The sequence below is a fragment of the Microtus pennsylvanicus genome, chromosome 1 (assembly GCF_037038515.1).
Source record: "Microtus pennsylvanicus isolate mMicPen1 chromosome 1, mMicPen1.hap1, whole genome shotgun sequence".
NCBI lineage: Eukaryota > Metazoa > Chordata > Mammalia > Rodentia > Cricetidae > Microtus > Microtus pennsylvanicus.
This window is the reverse complement of record NC_134579.1, coordinates 192,993,219-193,009,303: the sequence shown is the minus strand read 5'-3', so window position 1 is coordinate 193,009,303 and position 16,085 is coordinate 192,993,219. Positions and strand designations below refer to the sequence as shown.

Here is a 16,085-nt window from a genome sequence, read left to right as displayed (position 1 = left end):
CTGGCTTTTCTGCCCCACCCCTACCCACCCCAGCATCAATGCCCCAATGTCAGCAGGAAATACTCATAGAGAAGAGCACTTTGCCCTTTATTTACTTATTATCAACAAAAGCAGTTAGGTTTCAAACCCAGGACAAATGGCTGGGGTGCCTATGTAACACATCAATGTGGCTGCCTGGTTCTCCCTGTCATTCCTCAATCCAAGCCTGTTGCAGGGCCCTCCTGGCTGGCACACCCCACCACTACCTGAACTCTCCATCCCCGAAGGCTGGGCTGCCCTTGCCATATAATCCAACCATTTTAGTACCCTCTCTCTTTGTGACTTTGGGCATCCTGGCTGCTGAACCTGGTTCGCATCTCTCCCCTCTTCTTTCCTTCCCCTCTCCTCACATGGCTCAGGGTCATGTCCACTCTGGACTCTCCCTGATGTCCCTGCCTCTGACTCAGCTCACCCACATGTCTATAATTAAATTTCTCTTCCACCATTGCTAGGAGCAGCCATGTTCCTTCCTTCTCATTTCTTTCTTTTTTTCATCCATATACAATGAAAAAGAAGCCAGAGTGTGTTTCCTCTTTTGACCTCAAGAGCCTCTTCAAAGCATAAAAAAGCAAAACAAAGAAACAAAATCCCCATGACTTCACTGTGCTTATATGCATAATGTTTAGTGCCTCCAAAAGCACAGGGGGAATTTGTTGGTAAAGCAATGTAATGGAGCTCTGACAAAGAGCCCATGAGTTGGTTCAATCTGACTTCACGGAGCTGTGAACCGGATTTGATGCAGCTCAGACTGATGGCCCTCCACAGTTACCCTCTTCCGTCATCGTTTACTATGGCAACTTTGAAGATCTTCCTTGAGATTAATTGCTGGAAACTGTGGGGTGGAATTGGGAAAGGAGGGGTATCTATTGAAAGGGGTTCAAGGCCACCTTGGAGAAGAAAAAGTTAACAGTATAGCAGGGAGCTCTCAGGAGAGTTAGGAGTGCCAAGGGGCCTTAGGCATAAATATCAGGGAGAGAAGCTATCCAAAAAGCACTGCCTACAACCCTTTGAACAGCTGCCAGGGACTGAGGCTGCTACAATTGCCAAGCACATTATTTTGAAGTCCTCCTGGTCCCTCAAACACATCCGGCCTCTTAGAGCCAAATTCCCTCAAGATTCATTCAACTCACCTTGTATAATTCCTGTCCCACCCTGTCCTCAGGATTTGCTATCAAACTGCCAGATAAACATTCAGCTGTGTGTGTATATATGAACAGTTCAGAGATTCAATCTCTCTCTCTCTCTCAGTGTCATCAAGCGATTATAGGCAACAAGACACAAAACCCTAAGTCACATAGTCAGAACAGATACATATGTGTGTGTATACTTATATATGTAAATATGTGTTAAGAGATTCCTAATTTTTAGTGTAAGAAAAATAATGTAACAAAATAAATTTCTTTTAAGGAAACATTTGCCATTGGTTGAGCCCACGGAAGTGACGGTCCATGTGTGGATTTTTACAGTTCCCTCTTCTCAGCTGTCTCCTCACTGAAAGGAACACTGGTCTCCAGACAGGCACACTTGCAACCATGATGCTGAAGCTTTACTTTGTAGGCTTCCTCATCAAGTCCCTCCTGACCATTGGAATAGGTAAGTACTTTACTACTTTCTTTTAACTGGCTGGTTTTGAGTCTGATCAAGAAAAGTTTAGGAATGGCTTGAATGGTTTTCTGGACTCTGTAAGGTCACTAAATGGTCCCAGGAGACAGTTGCTCTCTGCATCCTGAATGAATAGCGGGTACCTGAGTTCATGGCAGAGGGACCACTTTCATGGTAGAAAACAGATCATAGTCTCAACCTCTCTCTCTCTCTCTCTCTCTCTCTCTCTCTCTCTTTCTCTCTCCCCCCCTTCCCCCTTCCCTTCATCCTAATATCAAGTGATTGAGAGCACAAGACCCAAGACCCTAAACCACATAGACAGAACCTAGATTTCACCTGCCATTTGTTACCTAGAAAAACAGGTATTTTACCTAACACCCTATTCGAGGCTTTTCTTGTCTGTGGAATGAAGATTCATAGGTTACTGGGGAGCCTTAGAGTTAGTGTAAAGGCTGAGTATTTAAAGCAGCCTCCCCCACAGAACAGAGGCCACAAACAAATGGTGCCTACAGAGAATTCTTCAAGAATGTTTTATCAAGACAAACCTCTCAGAAAGGCCCCCAGAGTCCCGAGTCGGTAGATGGGACTTAGGTAAGTGGCTTAGGTAAGCGTCCACAATTATGGAGTTGTTCTATGACTCTGCATTAAAGCGACCCCAGTCCTATCTGACAGAAATAAGGGAACTAGAGTAGGCTATTCCTCTTGTCCTTGGTAGCAAGGACACACTTAGCAGGAATTCAAGGGCTGGTAAAATGACCCTGCTTCCCTACTGTACCGCACCTGTAACCCGGGGCATGGCGTGATGTGTAACTTTGCTGAGCCTGTATCCACACCTGCTAAGGCAGCAGTAATAGTATCTCTTATGCAGTTGTCCGTGGATACTTTGAAAAGAATGATCACAGCTTCTGATGGATACTTCTATATGTTCACTAATAAGAGTCAAGAAGGAAGGAATTGAAGGAGGCAAAGGCTTATAATTATTGCATTACTCTGCCTCCACCACCAGCTCCTCTTGCCCGGAACTTTATTTTCAGTTTTCAGTAGTAAGAAGCAGGCTATAGAGTCAGCCTGGGTACAAAATCAGCTTTAACGCCTGAGCCTGGGCAGATCCCTTCACTTCTCCAAGACTGGGTCTCTAGACCAGACGAGGAAGACTCAGACGGTATCTTTATCAAGGAGGAGTTGGGCAAGTACAATGAGCAGATGATGAAAAAGCCCCTTGGTGCTTTGTGCACTGTGAGCTGTCACTGAGAACAGCAAGGACAGTGAAGTTGTTAGAAGAATCCAAGGTGAGTCCAAAGACATAAGAGACAGAGCAAGGAGCCAGCCATCTACAGGTTAGCAAGTCAACTCTGGGTGGGTCTTCAAGAAATTGTGCCTGTCATGTACTAACTAGGATTAGGCAGGTAGTGATCTGGGCGCACAAAATAAGGCATGGGAATAGACATCTTCCAAGTCCATACCAACATTCATGCATTGCAGGAGACCTTCAAAACATATACACAAAAAATTGGCAATGTCAACACCATGACAGCATTCAGTGGGTAAGAAGAAATATCCAAGGAAAACAGCCTTTCTCCTTTGTCGGAAACTTTGAACCCTGAAATACATTTTGTTATTGATCCCCAGCCTCTGTAAGATTAAATGCAGGTAAAGCTAGGTCACCCATGTCATGTGATTTGAAGAAGGAAATGCAAGAATCCTGTCAAGCAAAGTCTTGCCCTCTCCTGCCTATGACTTCACACCCTCACCAGAGTCCACGGTCTTGAGTGTGGGCCAGTGGACCCGAACAACTCTACGTAGGTACTTATAGCAAGTAGACAGGCAATGGGTTTTTGTTTGTTTTTTCGCAGTCATTACATCCCATTGCTAATTGGGCATAAACTAGAGTTTATGCTCTCTATTCTTTTCATGAGTTTTACTTTCTTTACCCATTGGGGAGTGCTGAAGGGTGGTGGTGGTGATATCATTAACTTTTTTTCTAGTACGAAAGACATCATTCTGCAATTTTACCTTAGACTAAAGGTGTAGCGCAGGAGCAGAGAACTTGCCCTGAGTTCATGCACTAGAACTGGAGAAGGGAGGGGCTTCTCACCATTATACTGAGAAGTCAAAAATATTGATTTTTGACCCTGCCACCACTGCCTTCCCTTCGAGTGACTCCCCGGGGCCTCCTGATGCAGAGATTTCATGAAAACCTTCTGCCTCTCAGAGCAGCAGTCGTCACAGCCTTGCCCACCGCTGTTCTTCTTGTCACTTTAGAAACTCAGCCGGCCCATGGATCTCTGAAGCCTCGGAACGTCCAGTTTCAGTCCAGAAATTTCCACAACGTTTTGCGATGGCAGCCAGGGAGCTTCCTCACCAGCAACGGCAGCGTCTACTTTGTGCAATACAAAATGTAAGTGGATTCAGTTGGCAGGGGCTACCAGGGGATACGCTTTAGATTGCAATGGAGTGTGAGGGTCTGAACACCTTTGGATTTTGCTTTATTTGGCTTTTTGAGGAGTTCCAAACAGGAGGGTTTAGAAGAAGCGGAGGTAGGGACAGAAGGTTGTTCGGGGACACAAAGGTATGATAATGTGTGCAGTCTTTAAGACAGGTAAGTCAGCTCCAGGGAGCTCGGGATAGGAGTCCTTAGGCGTCAGGCATTTACAGCACATGATGGCTCTTCAAGTTGTCAAATGGATGTTGGCAGCCACTCGCTCGGCCCAGAGCAAACACTCAATTAAGACAAAGCTACTGGTGGTTGAGCTTGAGGCAGACATGGGAGTATGTAAAAGATATTATTAATTGGTAAATTTGTCTTTGGGTAGGTTTACGGTCTACCAGATTCTCTGTAAGTATTAATGATTTCTGTGAGCATGCACACACACTAGGACACGCAGCAGCATGTTCCTCTTTGTCGGATCTTCGTGCTTGCTTTGCCGGTTCAATGCCAAAACTCAGATGTAATCAACTCCTTTCCTTTGTCAAGGCTGAGAAATAGTTGCTCCTGATTGGAGGGTGACAAGTATCCAACCTACACATTCCATAGGGGTTTTGAGATTCTCCTCCTCCTGAATAGTTTGGAAACTTGGCTAAGTAAAAGGCAAGAGCAATTGCAGCTTAGCTTTCATGGTCTGTAGTAAAAAGTCCAGGAAATCAGGTGTAGATACGAGCCAGAATAATGCCTCTTAATCCATAAATCCATCCAGGTCCCTTTAGTTGGAGTGGCCTGGGAGGAGAGCTCCTTGCTCAGATTTTCCTCTGAATTAATTTTAAAAAACAATATTCCAGGTTGTTTTTTTAATTTCCCTCCGTAAAATGAAGCAATATTTTCAGTAAAAGCTTCTCTGTTTCCAAACAATGTTTGGACCCAGCTAGAGAAGTTTGCGGCCGTAGTTGCGTCGGTGGGAAATAGGGACCGGTGCTCTATTCACATGTCCCCTGCACACAGTACAAACAGGTCCAAAATGAGCCTGAATGTAGCCAAAGAAATAAGAGGATTTGAAACTGTTCCACCATGAAGCTAAGATTCAACCTGAGGCCCCACGAAACTTTAATCTGTAATTCTTTAAGTTTACATAAAATTCAGACCTCGGAGGGGTGATTCCTGTTCCTATCGTATTTTCAACAGCACAAGACACATGTCTAATTTTGAAAACTTTCATTTGTTTGCATGGCTTATAGTTAATTCACACCCGAACTATTTTGAATAGAACACACACAAAATCTTATCATAAAGGAAACAGGAAAACTCAGTCACAGCAGATGCGCTCCTGTGGCAATGACAATGGGTCGTCACTAAACGATGATCCAAGCTCATCCAATGGCGCCGTGTTTGTGTTGCTGCTTCTGTCTTCATCCTGACACCATGAAGCTACTGGAATTATGTGGAGTGTAGAGGATAGGGAGCAGCAATATTGCTCACTACATGGAAGGACAAAGTCGGTCCTTCAACCAGAGCCCTTCCTCCTCAGCCTCCTGCTTGCCACACTCCGTGGTCTTCCTCTCTCTCTTGTGAGCAGCAGGAAGGTTTGGTTGTCACGCCGCCCTGTGGGCTCAGGTTGGCCTTTTGCTTCACCCTGTTTTTGCAGCGTTCTTTCTCCCAGGTCCAAAGCTTTCTAAGGAACCCTCAGAGCAACTCAATTGTCAAGAGCTGGGCTATGTGTGTTCATTCGGTAAGCATTCCCAGAGAAGGCATGCGGCAGTGGTTGAGGCTTCAGAAGTGGGAAGAATGTGGACGGAGTACTGAAAACGGAAGCCGGTCCACATACCAGAAGAAGCACACCGCTGCACACCAAAGGAAATAAGCCCTTGTGTTAGTAACACAGAAGGCTTCAAAGTTCAAATTAGCGTTCAGCAAGCCAATGCCCTGGCTGACATGAAAGGACTTTTATAGATTCTTGAAGATAGCCTAAAAATTCAATCTGTAGAAAGAGCAACACACTAGAAAAAACTGGCATCCTCAGGAGGGAGAGAAGAAACTCACGTTTGTGATTTCCCTTCTGTAGGTATGGGCAGAGACAATGGAAGAATAAAACGGACTGCTGGGGGACCACAGCGCTCTTCTGTGACCTGACCAATGAAACCTTAGACCTGTATGAGCCGTACTATGGAAGGGTGATGACAGCCCGGGCTGGGAGCTACTCTGCCTGGAGCATGACACCCCGCTTCACCCCGTGGTGGGAAAGTGAGTTTCGCTTGCCATTTCCTTTCTGCCTTTTAACAACCTCTGGGTGCTTGGCCAGGTCCTGTGCTCTGCTGAGACCCATACTGTCATCCTGATGGAATCCTCAGGCCTACACTAGGCACTTGTGTTTATAACCTGTTTGATAACCCTGGAAATCTGGGTCAGAGTTTCAAAGCTCCAGCACCCTGCTTACACAGAAACCTTTCCATCTATTAACCCCCAAACACTCAGAAACAACAATCATTTCTCTCTTTATCCCAACGCTTCCTCACTTCACAGATCCTGTCCCTCTTATTTACAGTCCGTGTAAAAACACAGGGTTTCTCTGTCAAACAGTCCTGGCTGTCCTGGAACTTGCTCTGGGGAACAGACTGGTCACAAACTCACAGAGATCCACCTGCCTCTGCCCTCGAGTGCTGGGATTAAAGGCCTGTGACACCAGCACCTGCCACATTTGTAATTTAAAAAAAAAGATTTATTTTACATATAAATGCTCTATCTGCTTGTACAATTTTATGCCAGAAGAGGGCCTCAGATCCCACTATAGATGGTTGTGAGCCACATGCAGTTGTTGGGAATAGAACTCTGGTCCTTTGGAAGAGCAGCCAGTGCTCTTAACTGCTGAGTCATCTCTTCAGCCCCATATAAATGTTCTTAGTTCTAAGTACAAATACTGTAAGACGGGAAGACATTTGCCAACCATGCTAGCAGTATTTGTGAGAACATATCCCAAGACCTGAACTTCCTTCTGGTTAACATCTGTAGTGATGGTTTGGCTCCCCTGGACTGAAGAGCTTGGGACTCATCTATCTACCTCCTCTGAGTGATACAATGTCCACTTAGACTTAAACTTAGTGACTTAGGTTCAAAATGCTAGATGCAATGGAACTCAGGAGAAAGGTTGCTTTATTTATTTATTTATTGATCATCTTGAGCTTTTTACTTGGGAGATGAACAAAAGAAATTAACAAACCCACCTGTACTCTTTAGCATCTTTTCTGGGCACGACTTGAAACTCAAGTCAGTCCATGAATAATTCTCTGAGGTAAAGGAGGAAGCTGCACGATTGAGCTGGTTTGCACCATTTAGGGGACGTGTGGGTCATTTGTTATATTTAAGGTTAGAAATCAGATCAAGTTCAAGTATTTATCAACGTCTGACCCATCAGATAAGAACAGCCCAAGACACCGGCTCAGAGCAGTGGAGACTTTTGGCTGTCCTGCTTAGATAGGGATGGTATCACCTAGTTAACAAGGGTTTAGGTTATTTCTATAGTCCTCCTCCTCACAGAGAAAAAGCCTTGCGTGTGGAGGGTTCTTTTGTAGCTTCCCAAGTAGAAGAGACACCCAGCATCTAAAACAGTTCAGCTGAGCTACCTGAAGCCCTTGGGAGGAGTCCCACCTCCTCCTCTGACTCTTCACTCTCTCCTAGCCCTCTTCTCCCCCAACTCCTGAGGCGGTTCAAACATCCTGTGTTGAAAAACAGGTTTTCAGGATCTGAGGACAGTATGTTCCTAGACCCTGGTGTGACAGTTAATGAGCCACCTGTATGCATTGGCACTCCCAAGGCCAGCTCTGAGAAGCATTCTGTCACAGCTCACGGAGCTCCGACTCCTGAGGTCTGTCTAGAAACAAATCAGTTAATAAGGAAAATTGTTACCTTAAGTGCCATCCGGTGCCAGGTAAGACTTCAATTACACGTTACCACGATTCTTTGGAATTATATATATATATATATATATATATATATATATATATATATATATATATATATATGTTTTGGATATAGGCTATAGCCATATGAAAAATCATCTCGCCTCTTCTATAAACTGACAATGCAACTCCTCCAGGATGTTGTTAAGGGGAAAGCTTTTATTGTAGATATGAGAGAAAGAACAACCAGAGGCATCTAGAAGAGTTCAGAGCAGGTGAGGAGAGAGTAGTGGACCAAACATGGCCAGCAAACTAGACCTGGCCATGGGAGATGCAGGAAGGTAGAGGAGGGAGGAAGGGAGGAGGTAAGAAGGGAAGGGGAGGGAGGAAAGAAGGGAGGGAGGGAGGGAAGGAGGAAGAGAGAAGAGACTAGAGAACAGAGAGGAGAGGAGAGAGAGATGAGAGCCGAGAGGGGGTGGAGGAAGACAGGAAGGGCACAACGCAAAGTTATGCATGACAAAATGGATAACAGGCACTTGTGATACCGAGGGGCCTGAGGCCAGCATGAGCCTTGGCATACTGATAGGCGACAGAGATAGTATTTGTTCCTTTTGCCTTTTGATATTTGGGGAAATGGAGTTTCCTTTAAACCTGACATCTCCCTTTTCACACAGCAACTATCTACAAGGTACTTACTGCACATTTGTCTGGTCCAGAGGGAATATGGCAAGCAGAGCAAGCAGACAAGTCTTTTCCCGGAGTTTTCTGTTTGGTAGGGAAGACTCATATGAACGCAATAGCATACCCACAAAATGGTACCCATGATGGATGCTGTAGAAACAAAATGAGCTCTATGAGATCTTAGCCAAGAAGGGACCTGGCCAGGGGTGTTTGGAGAAGTGGTTCTGGGAAAAAACACTTGAGCCGATCTCAAGATGAATAGGTGTTAAACAAACAGAAGGAGGGGGAGAGCATCCTAGGCAGAGGGAACAGCATTTGCAAAAGCCCCCTTACAGGAGGAAGCAGAACCAATGTTAGGGACCAAAAAGCGGTTGGTGCAGTGAAGCAAGGCATGCCGAGGGGCAGCGTGGAAAGGGAGCAAGTCAAGGGAGCTTTTCTTTTAAGGAGTTATGGCTTCCTCCAGAAAAGGAAATAGCAAAGCAAGCACTATAGCACCAAGCAGGGTCCCAAGTTTCACAAGATGTAATTTTGATCCCGTCATCAGACTGCCCAGGAGACCGCGTTGTCAGGCTTGTGTTTTGTAAAGATCAGTTTGACTATGTTGGTGGAGAGACATAAAGAACACATACAGAATGCAGGAAAGGGAAGCGGTAGGCTAGGTTATGGTAACAGGCTACAGGAAACAAGCTGTGGCCTGCATTAGGCTCATGAGAAGGACTGTCAAAAGTCTAACATTGGATGGATGAACAGGGTGAGCGGTTGGATATACTGGAGAGGGAGAACGCATCAAAGATGGCCTCTGTGTCTATCTCTGGTACAGCAACATAGACCAGAGATTATTTTGGGATGCAATTTCATGAGAAAAGAGCAGCTTTGTGGCATATTGGGTAATCACGAATATGAGTTTAGTTTTTACCACATTGAATTTAAGATGCCTGGACCCACCCCCACACAATGTCTACACAGATCCAGTCCTCAAAGCTAAGGATGACTTCTGTGAAAGACACACATCTGTGAGTCATTTGCATATCCTGTAATGGACATCGATAAATTTGGATAGGAAAAGTTTATTGAAAGACAGGCACTGTTTTGTGAGACTAGACATTAGGGTATTTCACCAAAAGATGACCCAGCAGGAAGAATTTTAGAAGATTTGTAACAAATACCCAATGAGACAGGGAGATTAACAATCCGGTGTGTTCACAAGCACCACAGGGAGACAATGTTTCCAGGACAGGAGTGTCAGGGCTGGGGACCTAGCTTATGTAGAACATAGAAGTACCTGTTTTCTATCCCTGCACAACAAAAACAGGAGAGTTGCCAGAGAACCTTAATCAAGTCAGCAGAAATTTCTAAGTCTGTACCCCCTTCCACAAAAGGTTAAGAACACTGGTCTTTAAAATTAGCAATAGAATTAAACAATAAGAATCTAAGATGGTGAATTGAGATGTTAAAAAAAAACTAGGCCCTGGATGCTCCGGATTATGAGGCTATTTCTGTAAATATTACCTGGGCCTCAAGGGACAAACATGTATAAATGTTCCAGGGAGGAAAAAATGCACAATAGCATTTTGTAAATACAGAGCCACACTAGAGAAAGGGTGTTTGGAGATGCTAAACGTGATAATAATGTTAAATTCTTGTCTAGGAAGAGTGAAACACTTATCATAATGTCCCCCGACACTAAACAGGACTGTTCTCCACATCCGCACATGATGCTGAGGGCTCTCTGCTCAGGAGGATTCGGAGCATGAACTGCACAAGCAAGACTGAACCCTGTGGCTCTTGGATGGGTGAAATGTCAACCCAGGGAAACTCCTTTCTCTGCAAGCAGTCAGATAAAAATTCTAGATGACTGAAAACTCAGTTTACTTTTGGTCCAAAATTAAGAAGCCAGGGTGGGAGGGTGTATATTAAAAACTGAGCTCTTCCAAACACTTAGAAGTTTGAAAAGAAAAAAATGATAACACAGTCAACTTACAAAATATAAAAATTTCTGAGACAAAAATTGTGGATTCAAGCTCAGGTCAGCTACAGCTGAAGAAGAAACTCACAGACTAGAAACAGGTCTGAAAAAAAAACAGTCAAATAAGCTATTTTGAAGAAGAAATAAAAAAATAAAAGACGCTAAGATGCATGGCAAACAGAGTAAGAAAATTTAGCAGATACAGAATCAAAATTCTAGGAGAAAAAGTATAAACATATCTTTCTTGTTCTAAGCCCCCCCTCTACATAACTTTTATACTTAAGTTTTCTGACGAAATCATAGTGTTGACAAAATGATTGGCAGACATTCTCTCAATATTGAAAGAGACTGAAATTCAGTCTCTTACAAATGGAAGGAAAACTATCTTCGTAATGATTTTTGACACACTTCAGAACACAGCAGTGATTTGGCGTGGTGCATAGTGCCAATTTGTAGCAGTTCGATGTTTAGAATGCTTTATCAACACTGCTGATTTTTTTTCTCCAGCAAAGCTGGACCCTCCCGCCGTGACTACGGTCCCAGTTAACGGATCTTTGCTGGTGCTCCTCCGTGCCCCAGAGCTGCCGTACAGAAACCGAAAGGGAAACAATACATCTACGGAAAATTACTATAACTTGGTATACCGAGTTTTCTTAATTGACAATTTGGTAGAAAAGGTGAGTTCAGATGACTAGATGTCTGGGTCTTTCGTTTGCTTAACGAGCATTTTGACTCTATCCCACGGCCTGTCTTTTTGATGTTATGTCTCCAGATCTTTCCCTGTCTTTTTATTCTTTCATCTTCCCTGAGAAGCTGAGTGAGTGCCTCTATCCGCATCAGAATTTCTATGTGCATGCCTTCCTGTGTGTAGTGCATGCAACCTTTCAGATAGTCAGCTTCCCTCCTTAGACTTCCTTGCATAGCGAAAAGTTAATGTAAATATTTCATTCATTTTTCTGTTGCTAATGTTATTTTGTTAGCTTTCTACTCCCTCTTTATTTCAGTAGCCTTTGAATTGCAGTTTCGTTGGGTAGTCTCTTTGGGGGTATTGATTGATTGATCGATCGATTGATTGATTGATTGATTGATTGATTTTACATCCCAGTCACAGTTTTCCTCCCTCTTCTCCTGCCAGTCCCTCCCCTCCCCACCCCCACCCTTGTTTAGCAGTCTTGCTGTGGTGGTTTGTAATAGAACGCCCACCATCAGCACCTTTATCTAGGTTCTATGATGAACAGATGCCCTTTTTTGTATCCATCTAAGTCAGGGCTTATTTAGTTGGAAGGGGAAAAAAACACACTCAAACTGATTCAACTACAGAAGAAGAGGGCTAGTTCAGGAGGACACAAGAAGCCATCCATGACAGTCAGAAACAGGAAACAGGTGCTGCCAGGCTTTCTAAGAATCAGAGAAGTAAAACGGGAGCTGAGTCTGCAGATTCCCTCTTTGTCTCTCTCTCTCTCTCTCTTCTTCCCTCCCCCCTGCACTCCCTCCCCCTCTTTGACCAAGTTTGCCTGCGCAGTAACCCCTGCAAGTCCAGGCCATTTCCTGACTCAGAACTCATATACTTGAAAATGAGACTCTGGCCATGGCTCCAACCATCCTTCGCCTTCAAGGAGAAGTCATGCGGCTTGACCGCTTAACAAGTGGCTTTCTCCAGTCATGGCCCAGGGCTTTGGGGAAGGAGGCTTTACCTGAAGATCTCCAGCGATCACAGACAAATCACTGATTTTAACAAAGAAGAAGCAAATCGGTACCTCACTGGAAACCATTCACTCTCTGGTTTCTCTCCTGTGTAGGAGCAAAAGGCCTATGAAGGAACTCAGAGAACTGTTCAAATTGAAGGCCTGACTCCTCGCTCCGGTTACTGCATAGTGGCGGAAATATATCGGCCCATGTTAGGCAGAAAAAGCCCGAGAAGTGAGCGAAGATGTGTGCAGATTCCATGAGCTGGTCTGAGGCGCTGTGCAGTGCCGAAACCAAACACGTATTGAAGATGGGATGGCTTGTGCCTGCAACAGCTTGCTGACTTCTGTTTCTGTTTTCTTAGCGCAATGCCCACACACACCTTTCAAGGGTTTCTTTGTCAATACTTTCTTTTCTGTTTTAGTTACAAGGTAAATTTGAACTGATTCAAAGATTAGAATTTAAAGAAGAGAAAGAGATTAGAGAGCCGTGATAGCTTGTGTCTTTAATTCCAGCATAGGAGAGGCAGAGATAGGCAGATCTCTGACTAGGGGCCAACCTGGTCTCCTTAGAGAGTTACAGGCTAACCAGGGCTACATAGTGAGACCCTGCCTCAATAAAATAGGATAGTAAGATAAAGATTTTCTATAAAACACAGAAGTTTATTTCTGAATATAGCAATCCTAACAATAATCTTTTTTTCTGTTAAAACCGCAAAATAAGAATCAAGAAATAACAGGCATTTAATAAAATATAGTAATAATTTTTAATGCATTATAAACAGACAATCCTGCTTCAATAATTTTTTGCTTTACCACAGATACACTGATTTAGTATTTTATATGAATGACTATGTTTCTGTACATTTCTATTTTACATGAATATATTTTCATAGTTTTATTTCTTACGAGATATTTTTACTTAGTGACCAATGCTTTCAAAATAGCCTCTCGTGGCTCTGAATTAATCTCTAGATTAAGATTTTTCAACAATAGCATATAAATATTGAAGGAAATCTCCATAATACAATCTCTCTTCACTTAACACTTAATCTTAGTAAGATTACCCTTTCTGGTTTTGTTTTTAATATTGCCTTAGAATTTACCTGTATTGTCTAAATGAAGCATGTCTTTATCAGCAACAAAGACAGAAGAAGAACATAGGCCACACTGATAACTCAGCCATTCAGACAAAGGGATCTCTTTCTATTAGAATGACAGCTTGATTGAAGACAATTGAAGTCCATGGAGGAAACCTGGTTTGAAGCTAAAGGCACACAGGGGAAGCTTACATTGTTTCAGGGATTATAATGAAAATCAAACCCCTGTAAACTCTACTGCCTCTCCTGAGCAAAGATCAGGTGCCCTAAGGCTCAGAAACTGGCCAGCTTCCCCTGGTTTAAATCTTTCTGCAGCTCCTTGAACTTAAGTTATCTACTAGCGAGGAGACATGCATGAGAAAACATCTGTGATCTTCATGAAAGATGCTCCAGAATCTCACTCCCAAAATTATTGTCCATGATGAACGGCCACAGGTCCTTCAGACTGTGGGAGAAATGTGTAAAGCAGCATCTGGAGCACTGGCCCTGCTGTTGTGTGTGATCAGAAAACATTGTTTTTTTTTTACTCCTATTTTTGAACTATTCAATTTTTATTTCTCTTCGTGTCTTAGTACCTTTTTTGTGCTTTTGTACCTGGGGAAGGGCGATGACTTGAGAAGGGCACCATCAGTGGGGCTCAGGCGCGTGCAGTGTGGTGGCAGCATTTAGGCTGTGAACTCGGTCATCTAGAGCCTCACAGCACGAAAAGCAATGGTTGGCACATGGATGTTGTCAGATAACATAGAGTTTGGTTTTGATTTTGCTTTGCTTTGGGATTGTCTTCATACCTGAGCACAGCTATGCTTATGCAAGTGAGAAATGCTTTGAGAAACATTGCAATTTTCACATAACATGATTATGTTAAGAACATATTGCCGTATTACTTCAATAAATCTGACTTTGCACATTGACGTCGTCCTTGCTATTTGGTGTTAGTCTGTGTGATGAAATCCTGCTTAGTCATCTTGGGTTTCCAGGAGCTACAGCTACAAAGGAGCCCTGTGAGTGAGCCTCAGGCACTCATTGAGCATGTCCCGCCATCATTATTGTACAACTGAAAATATGAAAATACGTATTTGGTGCAAACATGCCTTCTGTCCGGCATCTGAAATCATATTGTACCCGAGGCTGATAATCCTGAAATGGACTATTTGATTGGTTTAGACATTTGCCCTTCTTTCATGCACATCCTGTGTCTTAGCAGGAAGCCCAGGACTCCTGCATGGCACCCCCAAAGTCTAGCTCACGTGTTCCCTCTGTTTCCCTATCCCTGTTTGTCATCTTCTCAGAGGGACCATCCCACACTTCCATCCCTAGCATACACACAGGGTAATCACCTGGTGGGACTTGTCTTGAGTAGGACAGTCAGGGTTCTTTCCAGCCATTAATATTGGGAGTGTAGGACAGGGTCTGTTGTCACCACTGGAATCACATACTGTGGCATCAGATGAGCCTGAAGCTTCCAAAGGCAAAGGTCCCAGCAGAAGGAGAAAGCCCAGAAGAGAAGGAAGTTCCCAAGGACATCAGGGCAGATGGGGGAGAGAGGATCTTTGATAATATAATCCAGCTGATTTGAGAACCAACCCTACTTCAAAACTTAGGGTTCTAAGTGGACAAATAAATTCCTTCTTCTTCCTGCTTTAACTGGGCTTGAATTTCTGTCCTTTTCAATCACAATATCCATGAATGAGATGACACAAAGGAGGTGGTATAGGCTGTGTACTACACTTGCCAAAGTAATCTTTGGTCCATTGCCCTACAGGAGTGTTTGTGTTTATTCTGGTCAGAGCTTTCCAGAAATGATTCCAATCAAGGGTTTGTATTTCCAGCAAATTCTCAGCTCACTCTACCACTTGGTTCAAATTTCAGTCTTCTTGGCTCTAAATACAAGCACATTTTCATTTCCACTCATTAGAACAGTGAGTCCAGGGTGTGTGGTGGTCTCCAGAGGTCACAGGCTGTGTAATTACGACACCGAAGACCAAGAGCTCTCTTTTTCTCTGTGACTATCATCTTCAGGAGCAAAATGTCTTTTATTTTTAAACTGAGAGAAGGTCTTGCTCTATAAAAACCTAGGTTGGCCTCAAATTTATGATCCTCTTTCCTCCATCTCCCAAGGACCGATATTGCAGGCACAAGAAAACAAGCCCAACTCAAGTCTGTTGATTTCTTAATATTCTAAATTTATACCAGAAATGATTTTTGGCATCCTGAGACATGGCCAGGGCAGTGTTAGCAAACAAACTTTTACGGATCTCATGTATAATGTCCTCAGGGCTTGGTCAAATAGTTTCTTGCATGTTGTCTCTGCCTCTCTGTCTCTATCTTTGTGTCTCTTCATTTCTGTCTCTGTCTGTCTGTCTCTGTGTCTCTGTCTGTCTGTCTCTCCATGTCTTTCTCCTCCAACAATCTCCCCTCTTGCTGTCATCTCTACTGTTTTAAGAATAAGGTGTTGTAAAGAAGCAGCTGTCAGTCCTCCTCAGACCCGTGCAACTTATGGTGGTTACTGCAGAAGCTCACAATTCATGAAAGTGCAGATAACAGACTGCTGTGGAGAGCTCATCCCCAAGAGGGACAACTATATCACACCTCCTCCCCAAGGCTCAAGGACCGCCTAGGAAAAAGGGGTGGAGAATGTGTAAGAGTCAGAGGTCAGGGAGGGCCAGGGTCAAACAGCATCTTTTGCCC

General features: G+C 43.8%; 1 protein-coding gene across 1 annotated transcript; it reads left to right on the top strand.

Annotated features, from left to right (window-relative positions):
• The first annotated feature begins 1,532 nt into the window (after positions 1-1,532).
• On the top strand, positions 1,533-14,308 carry Il22ra2 (interleukin 22 receptor subunit alpha 2). The gene is made up of 5 exons (XM_075959283.1): positions 1,533-1,632; positions 3,904-4,039; positions 6,135-6,313; positions 11,120-11,289; positions 12,412-14,308. The coding sequence occupies exons 1-5, from the start codon at positions 1,572-1,574 to the stop codon at positions 12,559-12,561; spliced, it is 696 nt and encodes a 231-aa protein (XP_075815398.1). The 5' UTR covers positions 1,533-1,571; the 3' UTR covers positions 12,562-14,308.
• Positions 14,309-16,085: the final 1,777 nt, after the last annotated feature.

Coding starts and splice junctions, on each gene's coding strand:
- Il22ra2 (XM_075959283.1), top strand. CDS start 1,572: ATGATGCTGAAGCTTTACTTTGTAGGCTTCCTCATCAAGTCCCTCCTG. Junction 1,633..3,903: donor CCTCCTGACCATTGGAATAG/GTAAGTACTTTA, acceptor TTGTCACTTTAG/AAACTCAGCCGGCCCATGGA. Junction 6,314..11,119: donor CTTCACCCCGTGGTGGGAAA/GTGAGTTTCGCT, acceptor TTTTTTCTCCAG/CAAAGCTGGACCCTCCCGCC.